This window comes from Mustela erminea, chromosome 20 (genome assembly GCF_009829155.1).
Source record: "Mustela erminea isolate mMusErm1 chromosome 20, mMusErm1.Pri, whole genome shotgun sequence".
Classification (NCBI taxonomy): domain Eukaryota; kingdom Metazoa; phylum Chordata; class Mammalia; order Carnivora; family Mustelidae; genus Mustela; species Mustela erminea.
This window is the reverse complement of record NC_045633.1, coordinates 24209254-24226626: the sequence shown is the minus strand read 5'-3', so window position 1 is coordinate 24226626 and position 17373 is coordinate 24209254. Positions and strand designations below refer to the sequence as shown.

Below are 17373 nucleotides of genomic sequence, written 5' to 3'. Positions count from 1 at the left end.
TGCTGTTTACCTCCTCTTTGGGCATTCCGCTTAGTCTCATGAGGCAATCGTAACCTGGCAACTAGCCAGGCGCCATCTTTTAATGGCGGAGGCCGCCCTGGTCGGGGGCCTGCCTCCGACACCTAAATGACGTGTGCTGCAGTCCTTTGGCTCTCACTTTCTCTTTGGCTCTTTCAGGAGGGCCTTTTTGTGGGTGGCGTCTTCGCCCCCATGGTTCCCTCCTTCCTTTTTAGGGAAGGAGGGTTTTGTTTTTGTTTTTGTTTTTGTTTTGTTTGTTTGAAAGGTTTCTTTATCCTTTTAAGGATATTTGTTTATTTGAGAGTCTCCATCGGGGGCATGGGGAGGGTAGAGGGAGAGAGTAAGAATGTCAGGTACACTCTGCACTGAGCCAGGAGCCAGACTGAAGGCTCCATCCCAGGACCCTGAGATCATGAAGTGAGCCAGAGTCGGGAGTGGGATGCTAAACCCTCTGAGCCCTGAAAATGGACTGAGAATATGTAGTAGAACACTGCTGACTGTACTGTTTGTCACTTGACTCATTCAGAAAATTACACAATTCCTCAAAAGAACATGGCATGCCATCATTAAAATCAGTAGTCCCAGGCAGGAGAGAGATTGTGAATGACTCCCTGCCGCACAGGTCACTGGTGTCTGGACAGGGTCTGATGGAGCACGTGTAATTAAGCCTTTGGTCTCTGTGTTGTCACGTGTGGATTTAGCTTTCCAGGGTATGCACTGCTGTCTTTATTTTGTCAGCACAGTTCTCTCCTGCCTCAGAAGCCTGGGAAGGGGCTTTGGCCTGGGGTATGGGCAGGAGGCCAGGATTTTAGGAGAGGCTGCTCCAAAGCTCCTGGTGGCAGAAGAGCAGAAGGAAGCAGGGGAACTGGGGCCAAAAGAAAGAGGCCCGCTGGCTCCCAGGGCACTCCAAGCCTGGAGGCATAGCAAGCAGCACTGGCAGTTGCAAGCCTCAGTGTGGGGAACTGCTTCCCTGGGAACGGCTTCTGGACTGGGTCCCCGCTACAGCCCCTTAAGGCAGACTTGCAGGGTCTGGAGCCCATCGCCACTTGCCGGAATCACACGCTCCACCTCGCTGGGCCACTAGGTCACCATCAGACCCGCACGCCCCCAAGGAGCACACACTCCCTGACATGCACTCAGTGGAGGCAGCACAGGTGGGAGCTGGTCTCAGGAGACTGGCAGCTGTGGAGGCTCAAGGAGCGGCAGTGGAGGTGGTGGCGGCGGTAAAGGGTGCTCGAGGCCCAGTGGCCTAGGTAGGGCTGAGGTCCTGGGCTGTGAAGGGAGAGGGACGGACCACGAGGACTCCACCTATGGCGTTACTCCTCCAAGCAGCGCTGGTTTTGGCTTTTGGAGGGTGGGCGGGGGTACAGTCCATCCTTGACCATGGGCCACAAGAAGAGCCTGACTAGGTACCTGCATGGAGCGGAGGGGGTGGAATGGCAGGAAGGGCTGGGGGCAGGCAGGGACTGGCACAGGCTGGACTCTGGGGCCACCCGGGGTGGGGGGAAGCAGGCACTGCTAAGATGGAGTTCCCAGGGCTGGAGGATATCCTGGCGCTGGGGATGTATGTCTCCCGCTAGGGATTGGGATTGGGGCTGTTCCCACTGCTGCAGCCCTGGGGGCTCCTTCTCAGGGGCCCTCCGTGACTGGGTGGCTCAGTCAGTTAAGCATCTGCCTTTAACTGGCATCCTGTTCTCAGGGTCCTGAGACTGAGCCCTGCATCCTCCCTGCTCAGCGAGGAGGCTGCCTCTCCCTCTCCCTCTGCGTCTGCCCATGACTTGTGCTCACTGTCTCTCAAATAATAAAATCTTTTTAAGAAAGTAAATATAAAGCTTATTTAGCATAATGTTGAGAAAAAATAAGTTCAATCTTTAAGAAAAAATGAGGATAGTTATAGGTATGAGTATCAGTTTAAACCAGCTTTGTATGATGGATCTCGATGAATCTTTGCATCCATGCCCTGAGGAATGAAGCCGTGCTGTCCCCACATCACAGAGAAGGACACAGAGGTTTGGAGAGGTGAAGTAATTTTCCAGGCAAAGAGTAGAAATTGGAAGAATGGAAACTGGTCCTGTTCTCTTCCAGAGGCTCAACTGGCAACTTGTTTTTTCCATTTCCTTAATAAACATAGACTTTTTAGACTACGAACCAGTGCTACATTCAGTCCCTCCAGGATTCTCCCCAGGCCCCATCAGAGAGGGCTCTGGGGCCAGATTCTCCCTCCCTGTTCCAGGGGCCCCGGGTGACTCCTTCTGTCTGTTCAGAAACAAGGACACAGAGCTCTGGGGAGGGACCCTTCCTTGGCCGCGGGTGTCCACCTCTGCTTGGCTTTCCCACGCCCTGCTGGAAGGTGAAGTCAGGGTCAGAGGTTGAGAGGTGGCTGGGGAAGGAGGAGGAGGCCAAGGGCATCCCAGCCTGGTGATTCCACTTACCTGCCAGACCATTCTTCCCAGGTCCATCCAGCATCCCATTGATCTGCTGCTACTTCTGCTGCTGGTGCTGCTGGTGCTTCCAGATCCCTGCCAGCACCAGCAGGAGTGTAGGAGGGATCTGCCCTGTGGGGACCCAGGAATCTTGTAAGATGCCTCCAGCCCTTTCCACAGGTGCCCAATTCCCCATTCCTTCCAGGGTGCCCTGGAGCTCAGTTGCCCAGTCCTGTATAATCCCTCACTTGATCACCTTTCCCACGGTCCAGGAATCTCTCAGTATTGCCAGGGACCCAGAGCTCTCCCCACAGTTCATGGGGTCCTCCTGCCATCTGGTGCCGGAATGCTGATGTGGGCAAAGGGCAGGGCATAGCACAGGCCTGAAACAGGAGGGACCTGTGGTTGTCACCCAGGCTGCCATTAACAGGGGTGAGACATGAGGCACTGGATCTCCAAAGACACTGAGCCCATGGAGGTGATGACGCCAATGTCTGTGTGTTCTCAACAACTGACTTTTCTTGTCCTCCACACAGTTATGGACACGGGCATGGACACTCTTGGCCCACTGAAGGAAATGAGCACCCTGCCAAACAGCAGGTAAGCAGGACAGCTGGATCTCAAACTCTAGGCTCCCGTCTTGTCTCCAGGGGCTACAAAGGGTTTCATAGATGGGAGGCTGACACTGGCTTTGGGGACACCTCCTCAACTCCATGATTGATCTCACCTATTTGAGGCCCCCAAACTCTGTTCCCTGCTTCTTTCCCTGCTCCCGGTTCCAGTTCTAATCAAGGTGACTCTGGCCATCTTCCATGGAAGTCCCTGGCCCCCCTTACAGGTTGGGCCTCTCTCCTGTTCACTTTTGGGCTAGTCTGACTCCACCCCTTCCATAGCTGGTCTCCTTCTACAACCAGGGCAGCCCAACTCTGGGGCTCTTGAGGTGGACAGCAGCATCTAAGCAGAATTGAATACTTTGTTTTGTTATCCTTGTTTTGTTGTTGGCTTGTTTTTTATGGTTTCTGTATGTGTATGTTTAAGATGTTGTAGTAACTGAGGGTGGCAGGAGTGGAAGTGGGTGGGAAGGATGGGGTGGCTGGGGAATGGGCATTGGAGAGGGTATGTGCTTTGGTGAGTGCTTGAACTGTGTGAGACTGATGAATCACAGACTACCCCTGAAACAAAAACTACATTATATGTTAATTAGAAAAAACAAGCTGTTGTTCTATTTAAGTAGTACTACAAGAAATTTACACAGTAATAAAGTGGTGGTTTGTAGAGCACTGACAATCAGCTGTCTTGGGCCAGAAGGAGTTGAGGAAACATTTGAGAGTCCTAGGGAGACACAGTTTAGGAAGTTCAGCTCAGGACAGGCCCCAGGAGAGAGGATAACAAGGGGTTTGTCTAGTCTCCTGGGTCCCTGGCCCTGCCCACCTGCTTGGCTGTCCCCACCCAGCACAGATGGAGCTGCCAGCTCTCTGGGTGTTGTCCTGGATCCGCCAGGGGAGAAGCTGGTGAAAGTCTTCTCTTAAAATGCTCTCATTCCTGGAGGTCCCAGAAGATGACATGAGAGTCTGATTGGATTGTTTCCCTGTAAAGGTTCCTCATGTAAAGCCGAAGCTAGTGGGTAGGAGGGTCACAAAGAGAAGTGACAGATCTACTCTGTCGGAGGTGTTCCAATGTCTCAGCCAATTGGGGATGATTTTGAGACCATTAAGTCTTCTCAGACTAATACCGGAGTATATTCCAGCCCAGAAGACATATTTGATTTCAGTTGTATCATCCTCGTATCATTCAGTTCCAGTGTTGCTCTTTTCCTTTTCTATTTCTTTTTTATTTAAGATTTTATTTACTTATTTGACACAGAGGGAGAGAGAGATCACAAGTTGGCAGAGAGGCAGGCAGAGAGTGAGGGGCAAGCAGGCTCCCTGCTGAGCACAAAGCCCGATGTGGGGCTTGATCCCAGGACCTGATCATGACCTGAGCCACCAGGAGCCCCTCTTTTTTCTATTTCTTTACTCCTGTTCCCATGATAGAGGTACTTCTCAATTTCTAAACATAGGGGAATTTCTAGTTCACTTTTTATCAGTGATTTCTAGCACATTATATTACCACAAGATGCTCTGTAGTTGCCTGAATTAATGCATCTGAAACAAAATTGAAATTTCCCTTATGGCTAAAGTAAATTGGGCACATTTTTGTAATGGTCTCCTATGTGCCTAAAATCAGTGGCTGTGGATGTGGACAGATGTATGGAGACAGCTATGGGATTCAGATGGTTTGCCATTAAGATCTACATCTTGTGGATGTTCTGTCTGCGTTGAGTTGCTGAGAGAGGGCTCGAACCTCCTACTCTGGTTGTGTACTTGCTTGTTGTTGCAGTTTGGTTCTCCTTTGCTTTCTACATTGTTCAGCCAGTGGCTCTCAGACGGGAGTTTGGAAGGGAAGCAGAGAGCGCCCAGAAGAGGGAACAGGGACCTGGGTTGGAGCAAGCAAACAAGAAGGATGGCTAAAGATCCAGAGAGGATCTGTCGTTGGGATGGCACGTGTTGGGGTATCAGGTGGGAAGGGGCTTTGTACCAATGAGGTCACCTGTGGCATCCATGTTGAGCTACTAGGGGCAAAGGCAGGGGATTGGTGGAGAGATTAGAATGTTTCTAGGTTGCTAAGGAAACGTTCCAACCCCGGAAGGCTTGGTGGAGGATGGATTCTCAACACCAACTGCTCCTGAGAGTTCACTTTACCTGCTAATGTGTCCTGCTGACCTTGTCCTTTACTAACCTGCTGACCTCCTGACCTTTCTGAACCGTGCTACTTCCCCTTGAGTACTTAATCTGACCCTGACACTGCCTGACACTGTCCCTGACCCCTCCTTCTCCTGACCAACACCTTCCCCATCCTACCCTCTTATTTCTTCCCTATTCCCTTCCCTAATTACCACCCTGCCCCTCCCCACCCCTTCCGAACACCCCCACCTCAAACTCCCCTGCCCCCCAACCATCTCCACTTCCTCCCTGGGCCCACAGTGCCCCTTAAAAGGACCAGGACATGATGGTGCAAAGGCTGCTCTTCTGGCTTGTCTTGCTCCAGTGTCCCAGTTCCCCAAACCCAAATGTGAGTAAATGTGACACTTCACTCGTGTCTTCCTTCTTCTCCTTCTCCTTCTCCTTCTCCTTCTCCTTCTCATTCTCATTCTCATTCTCATTCTCATTCTTATTCTTATTCTTATTCTTATTCTTATTCTTATTCTTATTCTTATTCCTCTTCTTCTTTTGATATGATTTATTTGAGGAATAGAGAAAAAGGGCTCATGTGTAGGGGGCAGAGCAGAGAGGGTGAGAAAGAGAAAATCCCAAACCAGCTGTGCAGTGAGCACAGAGCCCAAAGTGGGCCCCAACCTCAGGACCATGAGATCATGACTTCATCCAAACCAAGACTTGGTCACTTATCTGACTGAGCTACTTGGGTGCCCATGAGCTGCTAGTGGTGTCTTCCTTCCGACTGGGTTATTTAACCACAGCTTTTTCATGGGGTTCTTCATGGTAACTTCAGAAGAACGAGAGTTCTTCCTGACGACTGGACACCACAGGGCAGGTTTCAGGGTCAACCTGAAAGGGTTGTGGGCACAGCCATTTCCCTCATATTTTGGGTCCTGTCTGTGCTGCTTGGTCCACGAAGCACAGCTTTGGTAGGATGGAAACCTGAAGGCACCAGGTTTATAGTGTCAAGAGGAAGGATTTGTGAAGATAGGAAAAGCCATTGAGCTCTTTGTCCTAAATAGGGGGCTTTGTGATATGTACATTATGTCTCTTTAAAATTGTCTTTGAAAATGTCAGGAACTCTAATTTAGTAGGAGCTAGGGGTGTTAGATTGTCCCCTGGAATCCTGGTGAAGATCCTACTGCAAGCCTGGTAAATTCAGGGTCCAGCTTCTGTTTAGTTTGTTTTTGTGTCAGCGCATTGTTTATATTTGTAAAGTTTGACAGCCGTGGGTATCTTAAGCATTGGTGTTGGGACTAGAGTGTTAAGAAGTGAAATGTCCTTTTTGCTCTGCTTCTTGGTTGGTTGACTTTTAGCAACTTTTGAATCAGCCCTTTCCTTCTGGTCTTGGAGGCTGTCCCCAGGGACCGTGTGTCCCACCAGGTCCATGGAGACCTGAGAATCCCAGAAGACACTAATAGACCGCAACCTGCTGGGATATATGTCACAGGAAAATCACTAGGAGTGATGTGATCAGGAAGTGAATGAGTTGTTGTCCTTTCTTTGACAAAGTATGTGCAGAGTATTGATTTTCCCAAAATAAGAAAGTTCTGGATGTCCTTAGGATTGTCCAAATATAAAGAAATACGTGGTTCCCAGCATGAATATTTCACTCTGTCATGAAAAAGTAAACCCTGTACCCCCAGGAGAAAGAGAGAGTCAGCCAACAGTTAGGGAACACCCCTGGAAATAAGTAGACTTCTTTAGATCTGCTTGCACCAGATTATGAAAGAGGGATCCGGAAGTGTCAGTAGTCAAGAAGGCTGCTTGTATTGAGGCACACCCATCCCACATGAAGACCTCTAGTCAAAGTAGACTCCATTCTGTTTCATTTGAGTCTTCAGAAGAGGGAATTTCTTGGTCGTCTGGATTGGAATCATTCCCCTCTACCTGGGCTACATCTCATGGATCAGTTCACCTTTCTCACCCTTCCTCATCTCTGAACTCTTGCCTAAATGAACTGGTCTTGCATTTCCCACCTCCTCCTGCTCATGGCCACTGTCAGAGAACTGATGGTTTTTGGCCCCACTGGCTGTCCTCTAGTTAAGACTCAGCTACTGGTATCAGCATCCAGACAGCTGCCAGATGTACTGAGTGCCCACAGCTGGGCGTGTTTTACATTCCTGACAAGACAGCCTCTGTCTTTTGTGCATTTGATCCCCATGACCAACCATTGTGCTGACAGCTACTGCTCTCTTCCAGACAGTGGCTATTCAAAGACAGTGTACGTTTCCCACCAGCACACATTTTCCTGACCTCAGCTGTGAGGGCTGAAGAGGAAAATGTTTTAGATTTCAGGAGCTCCTTTCTAGAGAGGTGTGTTTGCACAAAATTCAAGCTTGGTGTGAATTAGTATGAATTGCATTGTTAGTGTCTTTTCTCCTGAAATACTTCTAAATGTAGTTTTTGTAAAGTGATGTGTTCCTAGCCTTGGTGTTCATATCCAGGAATTTTGTATTCTTAGAATTCACAGGCACCTGGGTGGTTCAGGCAGTTAAGTGTCTGCCTTAGGCTTGGGTCATGATCCCAGGGTCCTGGGATTGAGCCCTGGTTGGGCTCCCTGCTCAGTTGGCACTCAGCTACTCAGTCTCCCTCTGCCCTTCCCCCTCTCTCTTTCAAATAAATAAATACATTCGTTAATATTTTCCCTCTTTAGAAAGTTAAATTTTAAGTTGCTCTTGCATGATTGATTTACAGTACCAAGAAATAGGAACATGAATTGCTTCCATTGGCTTTTTGGAGATACTAAACCTCACAGATATCCTTAGAACATACATGATCACCTGATTATGTACTTCAGAAATCTGACATCTGGGTTTGTGATTCAGAATCAGAGTGAGCATTGAAAGAAAACATCAATGTTTTCAGAAACTAATCAGTAACTCTGATTTATTTTTATTGGGCAATAATCACATGTCATATTAACAAGCAGCCTCCTGTCTGTCTCACTTATGTCCTGATCTATAAACATGTGTCCATATAATGTGCTCATTTGTACCTCTAGTACAAATTCTATTCATGCTTTCTCTCATTCGTCCATAAATTTTGGACGTTTTGGAAATGGTCCAAAGGAGTTTTTCCAGGTCCTTCATGGATGTACAATAGAAGTCACTGACTCCTTACCTATTCTAAGTTTACATTGACTTACCTTGTTTATTTTATGTTGGCTTATAAATTCTCAAGTTCTGTTAGCTATAGAAAAAACAATTGCAATGTGCTTGTAGATAAAATAAAATCTCTTAAGATTTGTCTATTAGGTTTTGCCTGCAGCTTCAGTGTGTCATAATGTATATATGATCACAACATCTTTTCAAAGAATACTTTTTGTTGATATTAGACATAGGGAAGCAACAAGGAAGCCATCATCATGGTAAGTTGATAAACACACTCATCACTGCCAACAGTTTGCCCCAGCTCCTTGGAAATGCCTCTGTGCTCCTTCTCCTCCAGGAAGAGCTAGTTGGGAGGTATGCTTACCTCCTGGAGGCTGATTGAGGGTTTGTAAAGTTGATTTTTTGTGACAGATACACAGTAAATGTCTTTGAGATTCCTCATTGTCTCAAATGGTATTTCAGCTTGTCCTTTCCTTGCCTGATCATTTCCGTCTTGGCCCTCATGGGATTGAAGTTCTGTGGAAGCTTCTCATTTTAACTGCCTTCTTGGGAACTTGTGCCTTTCTCATTTACCTCTGGAGAACCATCCTCGCTGTAAGTATATTAATGTACCTTCTGTACTTTCATTCATAAATAAGCAAAAAAATATTATAGTCCCTGGACATTTTTATGTCCATTCAGTACTACAAATTTCCCTCTAATATGACAATTTTGATTATCACCTGGATTGATGTAGTTTTAAATTTCTGTTGAAGTGCCTTCTTGATCCATATGTTCTTTTTTTTAAAAGATTTTATTTATTTATTTGACAGAGATCACAAGCAGGCAGACAGGCAGGCAGAGAGAGGGAGAGGAGGAAGCAGGCTCCCTGCAGAGCAGAGAGCCCGATGTGGGACTCAATCCCAGGACCCTGAGATCATGACCTGAGCCGAAGGCAGCGGCTTAACCCACTGAGCCAGCCAGGCGCCCCCATATGTTCTTTTTCTTTAAGTTCAAGCATAATTGGCAAACAGTGTAATGTGAGTTTCAGGTGTACAACATGACTCCGCAATTCTGTACATTTCTCAGTGCTCAGCAGAAGAAGTGCACTCTTCTTTCCCTTCACCTCCTTCACCCATCCCTCCACCCACCTGCCCTTCCACCCATGTCTTCTTTAGAAGTGGGCTGTTGAATCTCTCTCTCTCTGGTCATTTCTCCAGCTATCTTTCTGTTCTCGATCTCTAGTTTGAGTCAGCTGGGGTCTGAGAGCATAGTTCCTGTGATTTCGATTCCTTTGGTGGTTCACATGTGTTGTATGGCCCCGAATATTGGCTCTCTTAGTGACTGTTTCATGTGCGCTTGAGCAGAATGTCTATACCTCACTGTTGAATGAAGTATTCTGCCGATGTTAGTGAATGGGGTGGATGGGTGATGCTGGTCAGTTCACCTGTGTTCTCATGGAACTTCTGCATCTCTGGGTCTGTCAATGAGGGATAAGAGGATTTTGAATTCTCCAGCTGTAGGAATGGATTCATCTGTTCCCACCTGCAGTATTTTCAGTTTCTGCTTCATGTGCTCTGACACTCTGTTGTTGATGCATGCGCATTAGAAATTGTGTCTTTTTGGAGAATTGACCCCTTCATCATTGAAATAATGCCCGTCATTATTCCTGACGGTTTTCCTTATTCTGTGGTATGTTTTGAAGGATCATTTCACTGGCCACAGGTTTCTAGCTCGATGTTCCTTTAAACAGTATAAACACTTCATCCTTCTTGATGGCATGGTTTCTGAAAAGAAGTGTGATGTCGTTCTTATCCCTTTTCTCTGGAGTAAGGTGTTACTGCTCACCTCTCACCCTTCCCACTCCCACTCCCAACCCCTGCTCCAGATTTCCAGAACAGTTTCTTTGTCTTTAATGATCTGTAGCTGAATATTCTAGATTATGCAACATTGGTGGTTTTGGTTCGTTGTTTGTGTGTGTGTTTTGGTATTTATCCTGCTTTCAATGTTTTGATTTTCCTGGATGTTGATTAGGTAACTCCATTAATTTGGGACAATCCTCTGTCATTATTGCTTCAAATAGCTCTCCATCCACTCTCCTATAGGAATAGGTATTCCTGTTATGTGTGTGTTACACATTTTGTAATGACCTACCAGTCTTGGGTTTTCCGTGTTGTCTTTGTAATTTTTGTCTTTGTGATTCTTTTTTGGAAGCTTCTACTGGCATTCTTTACTGTCAATGATTCTTTCCTCTGGTTTATTTTGAGTCTCTTCATGAAGCCAGCACAAGCTCTCTTGATTTCTATAGTGGTGTTGTTGTCTTTCTAGACAACATGTTACAATCTTAGAGTTTCCTATCTCTGCCCACATTTACCATCTCTTCTTCCTCTCGTGCACTTTTCCCTTAGACCCAGTATCATACATCGAAGAGACTTGAAAGTCCAGCCTGCTCTCCCCATCACTTCTGCCACAGGAAGTGTGATTCTCGTGCTTGCTGTCATGGTTTTTACCTGCAGCATGCCTTGTAGGGTTGTGTTGAAAGCTAGATACTGTGTCCTGCTGAGGGAAGTGAGGTAAGTGGGAGTTAGGGTGAAGTTTTCTGCTCCTCTGGCTCGGGGTTAGACTGAGGTCCTCGCTGGTGAGACAGGGAGGAGATGGCACTGGAGTTGGGTATTTCCCTCACCTCTGTGGCTTAGTCTTTGGGAAACCCCCAGTTAGACTCTGGAGACATAGTTTCATTGGAGGGCAGACCTTTGTAAGAAGAAAGAACTCTTTTTTTTAAGTTTCTTTCTCTGTGGGACTATTCCCCCTCTCCCTCACAATGGAGAAAACTTCCCTTCAAAGAGAAAAGAAAAATATTATGTATTTGATGTAGCCATCTACCTTTCCACTTCCCCTGCCCATGGGGCTAGTGACAGGTCACGGGAGCTCAGAGGTTCCTAATCAACATGTGAAATTAAAGGAATAACCATGGCTTTCTGATTTCCCTCCCCTGATGCACTCTCCCCAACAACATACTATGACTGATTTATTAATAGCATGGTGATATTCCAATATCCTGGCAAGATTTGGTGGTTAGCCCCAGTCTCTCATCATGCTGTAAAACTTTTAAAACAGGAAATATGTTAATGGTGTCAAAATGTGGTCTTGCCTAGATGTTATTGAGCTTTCATAACATCAGGGTGACTCAAGTCTGCATTGTCTGGCCCCCCTTTTTGGAAACATCAGCTGTCATTTCTGTCGTGGCTTATGCTTCATCTCTCATCATGGCCCACTCTTCTCTCATCCGATGGCTTTTACTTCTTTTTGATGACACTGCATTTAAACAGTCTGGGAAACTTCATACACCTGATGTGCCGTAACTGTGTGTGAATTCAGCAAACAGCCAACTCTTTGTAAGGTTTCAGGAAAGCTTTGTAGAGAAGGAAAGAGGTGGCATATCCTTGACACAGCCTTTGCTCCCTTGCCTGCCTGCCTGCTTTCTTTCCTCCTTCCTTCCATTTTCTTTCTTTCAGGATTTTAAAATAGTCCCATGTTCTGTACTTCAGTGCAGATACTTGGTTGCAAAAAAGTGAGGGAAATATACTAAGGAAATAAGTCCAGTGGAGAAATAATTTATCCTGTGGTTTCACTTATTTGTGGAACATAAGGAATAGCATAGAGAATATTTGGAGAAGGAAGGGAAAAATGAATTGAGGGGGGGCAGAGTCAGAGGGGGAGATGAACCATGAGAGACTATGGACTCTGAGAAGCAAACTGAGGGTTTTAGAGGAGAGGGGTGTGGGGAGCCTGGTGATGGGTAATAAGGAGGGTTCGTATTTCATGGAGCACTGGGTGTTATACGCAAACAGTGTATCCTGGAACACTACATCAAAAACTAATGACAGGGGGGACAAGATGGCGGGGAAGTAGGAGGAAGCGCCTTTTTAACCTGTATCCCAAATTGAGCTGATTACCTACCAAAGAACTCCAGTCACCCATGAAATAAGCCTGAGATCAGAATTTTACACATCTGGATCTCTTCAGGGGCAGAAGATGCCAGGGGGCAGGTAATGCAGAGTGGGAAAGGCAGACTGATATAGGAAGATAAACAAAAGGGGGAGGGAGCCACCAGAGGCGACTGGTTGGAATGTAATACCCCTAATACGAGCGAGATTGCCCTGCCTCTGGGGACCAGCATTAACTTGGAGACTGGTTGAAAGCACTCCAAAAGAGCAAAGGAACGCAGGGGGGTAAATTGTGGGAATTGGGGCAGTTAAGAACAGGGTCTTAAGTCCCTGGTTCCAGGACAGCCTCACCTAGTGCTGAGCCAGAAAGAGTGCAGCAGCAAAACCAGGTCTTGGTTCCTGAGTCGCCAGCGTGCCCGAGATTGCGTGGGTTCTGGTTCCTCTGAGGGGCTGGGAGCCACTCCAGATGGCAGAATGCGCGAACCCTGCTACAGAGCCTGAGATGCGTGCGCCCCTCATCCTCCCCTGAGAGAGGTACAAATGCCCAGTCGGCGCTCTTTGATACGCGCCTTTGTTTCAGAGCCTAAGACGTGCACCCCAAACTCTTCCCCCAGAGAGGTGCATGAAGGCCCAGCCTGGTGCTTTTGGACCTACGCCCCATTCTCAGAGCATGAGATGCGCGTGCGACCCAGAGCCTCCCCTGAAAGAGGTGCGCCCAAGCCAGGTGCTCTAAGTCCCAGAAAGACCAGGCACTCTCAGCCCGGGCCAGTGGGAAAATCTGAGTGCGATCGCTGCTTGGAACCTCTCTGGCGGTCTGGAGATACCAGACAGCCGCTGCTGCCATGCTTTTTGGTAAAAGCGGAAGATCCTACGTCCCCAGGGACCGCGACTTGGAACCTACTCTGCCAGCAGCCAAGGGGAAATTTATAGGGGCTCTGCAACACCCACAGAAGAACAGACTGAGGCATCTCTCTGAGAGGGAGGTCAGTGTGCAGTTTTCTTTCCTCTAAACCTACAAAAACCATCAAAAGTGGTCAAGACGAGGGTGGGGGGGGAAAGGTGAACAAACATAAAAACCTCCAGAGAACAAAAGCCTGAAAAAACTGGTTTCCTCAGAGCCCACCCCCTTGAGGGGGACTGGAGGACTTAACTCAGGGAACATCATTGACTGAAAACCCACGTGGCAGTCCTCTCCCCCAGAAAACCTACCAGGAAAGAGAAAAAAAGGACTACAAGAGAACCATCATGACTACTTCATAGGACAACTTTTATTTTTAATTTGTTCCCACTATATGGTCACTTTTTTTTATATAGATAATTTTTTAACCTATTTATCATCACAGTGAGCTGTCCACTACATCAAATTCCATAATAACCTTCTAACCTGAAATTCTTGATGCATACACCTGTGTTTCTCTTTTGCATTTCTATTTTATAAAATTTTTTTAGTTTAGTTTAGTCTAGTTTATTCCTTTTCATTTTTATTTTCTAATATTCATATGGAGTTAAACTTCAAAGTAATCCCCATTCCCCAATCAATACTACCCCTATAGGTAAACCAAATTTTAATCCCCCTTTATCCTAGGAAAGTTGAGTCCTTTAACAAAGACATCAAGATACATGCAGGAAGGATCAAAACAACCTTCCTTGCCCACACTGAGAATTTACAACCACTCTCCCATCTTTTTCTTCCACCAGTGTTTCTGTGTTTTTGTGTTTGTCCTGATAGTATATAAATCTTACACTTGGGGTTCTTTTCAACAAGGTTCTTCCTGTATTTGCATATATTTAAATATTTTTCTCTTGTTATATAATTTTATCAGTCTTTTTTGTTTGTCTATTTTTGTTTCTATACCTCATAAATCTTACCTTGAGGCCCATTTGGGCTGAACCTTCTCTTTCATCTTCCCTTTCTTTCCAGTCTCTCTCTCCCTCTTATTTTTTTCTTTTTCTTGTCTTTTTTCTCTATTTGGGTGGGGAATCCTGATTGATCAGAAGTGTTCCAGAGTGCACCCTGACTGCACCACGGTCGATACATCCAGCTACATCTTTCAGTCATCTCTCACCAAAATGACTAGGAAGAGGAATAGCAACAGAAGAAAAATACAGAGGATGGACCTTCTGCAACAGAGCTAAAGACTATCAACATAGACAACATGTTGGAAAGAGAATTCAGGCTAACAATTATCCAGGCAATAGCTAGGTTGGAGAAAGCCATGGATGACCAAACGGAATTGATTAGGGCCGAGCTGAAAGCAACCAGACAGGATGTTCACAATGTTAGGGCAGAGCTAAAAGTTACCAGGGATGATGTTCACAATGTTCTCAATGAGTTGCAATCTAATCTAAATTCTCTCAAACCTAGGGTAACTGAGACAGAAGATAGAATTCGTGATCTGGAGGAAAAAGAGATAGAGAGAAAGGATCAAGAGGAAACCTGGAACAAACAGCTTAGAAACCATGAAAACAGAATCGGGAAAATAAATGATGCCATGAAACGTTCCTAAGTCAGAATTATTGGAATCCCTGAAGGGGAGGAGAAAGAAAGAAGTCTAGAAGATACAGTGGAACATGTTCTTCATGAAAATTTCCCAGTCTCGCGAATGGAGCCAGCATTCATGTACTAGAGGCGGAACGGTCTACACCCAAGATTATAGATTACAGAAAAACATCAAGACACCTGATAGTCAAATTGAGGAATCATAATTGTAGGTATAATCTCTTGAAAGCCGCTAGGACAAAGAGGCTCCTTACTTACAGAGGAAAGCCCATGAGAATAACGTCAGACCTGTCCACAAAGACCTGGCAAGCCAGAAAGGGCTGCCAAGATATATTCAGGGCACTAAATGAGAAGAACATGCAGCCAAGAATACTTTATCCAGCAAGAATGACATTCAAAATGGATGGAGAGATAAAGAGTTTCCAAGACCTGCAAGGCTTAAAAGACTATGCAACCACCAAGCCGACACTGCCGAAAATATTAACGGGGGGTTCTCTAAAAGGGAAAATCCTAAGAATAGTATTGAATAGAAATATAGAGACAATCTACAGGAAGAAAGACTTCAAAGGTAACACGATGTCAATAAAAACGTATCTATAAATAATCATTCTCAATGTAAATGGCCTAAATGCACCCATAAAATGGCACAGGGTTGCAGATTGTATAAAACGACAGGACCCATCCATATGTTGTCTACAAGAGACCCATTTTGAACCTAAAGTTACACCCAGATTGAAAGTGAAGGAGAAGTGATGGAGAAGCATCTTTCATGCCAATGGGCCTCAAAGGAATGCTGGAGTAGCGATTCTCATATCAGATAAATTAGATTTTAAACTGAAGACTGTAGTCACAGATACATAAGGACACTACATAATCCTTAAAGGGACTATCCACCAAGATGATGTAACAATTGTAAATATCTATGCCCCCAATATGGGATCAGCCAATTACAGAAGAAAATAATTAATCAAGATAAAGAGTCATACCGATATGAATACATTAATAGTAGGAGTCTTAACACGCCCCTCTCAGAAATAGACAGATCATCGAAGTAGAAAATCAATAAAGAAACAAGAGCATTGAATGACACATTGGACCAGTTGGACCTCAGATATATACAAAACATTCCACCCTAAAACAACAGAATACTCATTCTTCTCAAGTGCATATGAAACCTTCTCCAGAATAGACCACATACTGGGCCACAAATCAGGACTCAGCCAATACCAAAAGACTGAGATGATGCCCTGCATATTCTTAGACCACAATGCTTTGAAACTGGAGTTCAATCACAAGGAAAAGTTCCGAAGGAACTCAAACACCTGGAAGCTAAAGACCACCTTGCTTAAGAATGCTTGGACCCACCAGGAGATCAAAGAAGAACTGGAACAATTCATGGAAACCAATGAGAATGAAGACACTTCGGTCCAAAACCTATGGGATACAGCAAAGGAGGTCCTAAGGGGGAAACACATAGCCACCCAAGGCTCCCTCAAAAAAAAAATTAAAAAATCCAGAGCACAGTAGCTGTCTCTACACCTTAAAGAACTGGAGAATCAAGAGCAAATCAAACCAACTCCACACATAAGAAGGAAAATAATCAAGATTAGAGCTGAGATCAATGAGGTAGAAACCAGAGATACAGTAGAATGTATCAATGAAACTAGAAGCTGGTTTTCAGAAGAATCAATAAGATCTATAAACCATTGGCCACACTATTCCAAAAGAAAAGGGAGAGATCACAACAAACACCAAGGAAGTAGAAACAGTCATCAGAAGTTATTATCAACAGTTATATGCCAATAAACGTAGCAACCTAGATGAAATGGATGCATTCCTGGAAAACTATAAACCCCCAAAATTGAACCAGGAAGAAACCGACAACCTGAATAGACCGATATCTAGTAACGAGATTGAAGCAGTGATCAACAACCTCCCAAAAAACAAGAGCCCAGGACCTGACGGATTCCTTGGGGAATTCTACCAAACTTTCAAAGAAGAAATAACTCCTATTCTCCTGAAGCTGTTTCAAAAAATTGAAGCAGCAGGAAAACTTCCAGACTCTTTCTATGAAGCCAGCATTACCCTGATCACCAAACCAGGCAAAGACCCTACCAAAAAGTAGAATTTCAGATCAATATCACTGATGAATATGGATGCTAAGATTCTCAACAAGATCCTAGCAAACAGTATCCAACAGCACATTAAAAAGATTATCCACCATGACCAGGTGGGATTCATCCCTGGGCTACAAGGATGTTTCAACATTTGCAAATCAATCAATGTGATAGAACAAATTACTAAGAAAAGAGAGAAGAAACACATGGTCCTCTCGATTGATGCAGAAAAAGCATTTGACAATATCCAGCATCCGTTCCTGATTAAAACGCTTCAAAGTATAGGGATAGAGGGAACATTCCTGAACTTCATCAAAACTATCTATGAAAGACCCACAGCAAATATCATCCTCAATGGGAAAATCTTGCAGCCTTCCGTTGAGATCAGGAACACGACAAGGATGCCCACTCTCACCACTCTTGTTCAAAATAGTATGAGAAGTCCTAGCAACAGCATCAGACAACAAAGAGAAATAAAAGGTATCCAAATTTGCAATGAAGAAGTCAAACTCTCTCTCTT

General features: G+C 45.4%; 1 protein-coding gene across 1 annotated transcript in view; it reads left to right on the top strand.

The window, feature by feature from the left end:
- LOC116581465 overlaps positions 1–17373 on the top strand; it is a 59704-nt gene that overhangs the window by 26377 nt on the left and 15954 nt on the right. Inside the window, exons 3-4 of the mRNA XM_032328642.1 lie at positions 2978–3041; positions 8773–8904. Of these exons, the coding sequence (XP_032184533.1) occupies positions 2978–3041; positions 8773–8904 (196 nt within the window). The remainder of the gene's footprint in view (positions 1–2977; positions 3042–8772; positions 8905–17373) is intronic.